The 4325-nt window shown below is 35.2% G+C and overlaps 1 protein-coding gene across 1 annotated transcript; it reads left to right on the top strand.

The window, feature by feature from the left end:
- The first annotated feature begins 1618 nt into the window (after positions 1–1618).
- LOC113314982 (transcription factor MYB1R1-like) lies at positions 1619–3118 on the top strand. Its single transcript, XM_026563309.1, has 2 exons — positions 1619–1985; positions 2097–3118. Exons 1-2 carry the CDS (start codon positions 1721–1723, stop codon positions 2678–2680), a joined length of 849 nt encoding a protein of 282 aa, XP_026419094.1. The 5' UTR covers positions 1619–1720; the 3' UTR covers positions 2681–3118.
- Positions 3119–4325: the final 1207 nt, after the last annotated feature.

Here is a 4325-nt window from a genome sequence, read left to right as displayed (position 1 = left end):
TATTGATGTTGTTAAAAGCTCTATGACCTTTCACCACTCGATGAAAATGTTTGGTGTTAGGATTGCCATCCCTAAAATATTTAATTCTTGACTTTTGTCTCAACATTATGTTTTATCGACGATGTGCCACCTCAAAATCCACTTTAGCCGTCACAAGCATGTCTTCTTCAACTTCGGTAAGACCCCTTTCATCATCTAGTTCATCTAACTCTTTCATCTTGGTAAGTGCCGAGTCAATAGCCCTGTCGATGTTCCCAAAGACATTTCGATTCCACATCTTCAATTTTTCCTTCAAAGCATGTAACTTCTTTGAAAAACATTTACCTTATGTGCCTACAAAAGAAAAAGATTCCCACCAACAAGGGAATACTTCTAAATTACGCTTTTAATTGATTTTTTGTTAGTATAAGAAATATATATAATTTGATAGGCATGTTTATATTCGTCATGTAGGTGTCTTAAAATGTTTTTCAATGGTATAAAGTTTGCGAATATACATGATATAGTGTGAGAGATAAATCATTTCTAAATATATAAGTTATTATCCATAAGGATATCATTGTAGAAAAATATTTAAAAATACTGTTTCTCCTTCTTTGGCGTAAGAAATGTGCAAACATGAACTAGATCACCTAATAGTGGCACGAAAGGAGTATAAAAATGGGGACAACACCGTTGTGGTACTGGTACCAAGTTGAGGCTGTTTAAGATGTAGGTCCCAAATCTCCTAATCCTTTCACCAGCTCATGCACTCAAAAGTCAAAAATCTTTCTTGAAAGTGAAACTGAGAATATGCCAAACCAACGGTGGTTAACCAACATTTCTCCTCCACCACCCTTTTCCTCCTCTGACCGTCTCATCAAAAACTTGCATCACATTATCTCTCTCCCTCTCTCTATATCTCTGGTTTTATTTTATTCAGGCCAATCAATATCAAAGATCATGCATGGCCACCAATTGGGTCCTACTACCATCATATCCACCGTTAAAACTGTTAGAAGAAAGACCTCATCACTCAAAAATTCAAAATCATTACTGGTGGGTGGCTATCCTTGTAAGATATTTCCACTCCATCCATTCCAATCTCCTTGATACAACTAACCCAATCCCAATGGCACATATAAACCACTTTTTATCATATCAGATTTGACTTTCAATGTGTCTATCCAAACCCGAAAACGATGGACGGATATTACACGAAAGCCATGAAATCTACCGAAGATAAAATAAAATTATGAATGCTCAATGACGACCTGGCATTTTGGAGAGTTTTTCCTCTATATTCATGAATCATTTTGTTAGCATTGTCTCTCTGACCATCAATTTGTTGGATGGTTGGCACGCTCTTTCACCGTGTAGTTGGGATTCAAACCCCGTAATTACTAGAAAAATTCCTTAAGGAATTGAGGATATAGTCCTAAACCGCTGTTCTAAGCCGGCACCAAAAATAATTCATTTTTGTTTGACTTGTGTTTTTGGTTCCAAATCATACCTTTTTTTAATCGAGGGAAACAATTTAATCCAACGGTTATCATGAGTTTCTAGAATGGGGAGTAGGGAATATTCTTAATACTCCTCGAAACACATTATGAGGACATAACTAGACAAACCGCCAAGTCGCTCTTATTCATAACAACCAACCAAAAAAGAGTTAAAAAAAAACTTACATACATCTGAAATTTCAAGATCTGAAGAAGAAGAAGAAGAGATTGTTATTAAGATGTCAGGAAACTGTTCGGAGTCTAGTGGCTGTGTAGTTAATGGTGGTGGCGGCGGCGATGAATTAGCAACAGGTGGATTTATGTTATTTGGAGTAAGAGTACTTACAGAAGGATCTTTTAGAAAGAGTGTTAGTCTGAATAATTTATCACAATATGAACAAGTACAACAAGAATTAGCAGCAGCTGATCAAGAACAAAATGTAGTACATGCTACTGGTTATGTTTCTGATGATGTTGCTGCACCAAGCCGCGAACGCAAAAGAGGTTCGTAATTAGTTCCGTAATTAACATTTTAAATTTTGATTTAGTATTTTCTTAACCTTTTTTGTATTCTTTTTCAATTCTGCGTATGATTTTGTTTTGTTTATTTATCAGGGGTTCCATGGACAGAAGAAGAACACAAATTGTTCTTATTAGGTTTACAGAAAGTAGGAAAAGGTGACTGGAGAGGAATTTCAAGGAATTTCGTGAAAACTAGAACTCCTACACAAGTTGCTAGTCATGCTCAAAAGTATTTTCTTCGACGAAATAATCTCAACCGGCGCCGGAGACGATCTAGTCTCTTCGACATCACTACAGATACGTTTATGGGAGAAGAAGAAAGCAGTACTGTTTGTCATCAAGAGGAAATGAATAAATTGGTGACTCTAGCAACTGGAAATCTGCAGGTACAAGAAGCTTCTTCTTCGAAAATTATCCGGCCAAAACCGGTACTTCCAATTCCACCACCAGCATCACGGATGACTAATTTGAACTTAAATGTAAAATCCACAGTAAACCCATCTTCTGTTTCTCTTATATTATCAAGTAGTCCTCCTACTTCATCATCATTCTCAACTACATCTGATTTATCAAGGCAATCTTCTTCAAGACAAAACTCTGCTTTCAAGAGTATGTCCTCCACAGGCTGCTTCAGTTCCGGTGATAACAACAGTGGAAATATTATAAGTGTTGCTTAGTTGGAATAAAAAATGATGATGGTGGATTCATGATGTTGTAAAGAGTAGAATGGGATTGGAAAAGAAGTGATTATTTCCTTGAATGTATAAAGAAAATAGAAATGGGTTGTTTCATTGTTAAAGATTCTAGTTGTCTGTTTGTCTGGCCATTGTAAGTGATTATCAATATTATTATTATGGGATAAAAGAAGAGAAAAAGAAAGACCATGGGTGTAGTCTACGTGCACTGTATTATTGCTTTTATTGTTCCATATTGGTTTAGCGGTTGCTAGAAAAAAAATAGTCCTAGAGCTAGTGTTTTAAGTCTTTGGTTGAGAAGTGGTACTGGTACTGCCACTGGTGGAGGTGGTGGTCCTGGTCACGGTGGAGGAACCGGGGGAGCTACAAAAGTAGTAAATGTAATGTTCAAATTATTAATTAGTGCTTTGTTTTTTTGTAGATGATTTTATAATCATAATGTTTTTTTTTTCTTTTTGGTTAGCAAATTGAAAGTTGTTGTCTCTTTAAATTAGAGCTCATCCGGCTAGACACTAACACATGGATATGATAGGTTGTTTTGCGGCTTTTGCTCAAAAAATTATAAAAAATTGCATACCACGATTAGAAAATTCCAAAAGAGCACTTAAAATGTATTTTGTAAATGAAATGTAAAATTTCATATCCAAACAGCTGGTGGTCTCATTCATGATTTATACGGGGATACCAGTCCTACTAAGTGTTGATACCATCTTATGGATCCAACGGTCAAGATCACATAATATTTTTTGTCCTATATGAACTGATATCAACTCCTAGTAGGACGTGGTCCCATAAGATTTGAACAACATTACTAGTGAGGTGCTAGATTAATGACGAGGGTACCAAAATCATACTCCATCCGTCCTAATTTAGATGAAGGGGAAGGTGTTTTTACGTAGATTAAGAAAATGGAAAGAGATTAATTTTTTTCCATATATATCTCTTAATAATAATTGTTAAAATATTTAAATCTCCAAGTTTTTTGTTCCTTGTTTCTAGTGGTTGATTCAAATGCAGGGTCAAATTAGGAAGAAAGTGTGAAAATTTTGGAAACCTTCATCTATTTTGGTACTAGAAAAAACCTCTTCCCCTTCATCTAAAATAGGACAGAGGGAATTTTAGATAGAAGAGATTTTTAATTTGTCTTACGTATATTTTGGTATCCTGTCCGGTAAATTGGAGTTCCCGATTAGTGATAATGGGTTTGAGTAGGGGAATTGGGGGTTGGAAAAATAAACATCAATATAGTAAGTGTAATTATTATTATTATTATTTCCTTTATAAAAGATAAAGGAGCTTTTTAGTTTATTTTCTATGAGTTTTGGTATCCTACCTAGTAAACTGGAGTTCTCGATTAGTGATATGGGTTTGACCAAAAGAATTGGTAGCTGGGAGGATAAACATCAATATAGTAAGTGTAATTTATTCTCATTATTTCCTTTATAAATAGGTTGTTGGGAGAATTACCGATGTGGGATGTTATGCACAATACGAAATCTATACAAGCAATACTACTACTAGCAATACTACTACTAGGATTTGAACAAATCCTAGAAAATACCCCTTTGAAGAGATGTGGGATGCGGTGGATAAATCTTCACCAACCAAACTATTTGTTCACTAGAAC

Source organism: Papaver somniferum, chromosome 10 (assembly GCF_003573695.1).
Source record: "Papaver somniferum cultivar HN1 chromosome 10, ASM357369v1, whole genome shotgun sequence".
In the NCBI taxonomy this organism is placed as follows: domain Eukaryota; kingdom Viridiplantae; phylum Streptophyta; class Magnoliopsida; order Ranunculales; family Papaveraceae; genus Papaver; species Papaver somniferum.
The sequence above is the reverse complement of the archived record's forward strand: the minus strand, read 5'-3'. Positions and strand labels throughout refer to the sequence as shown.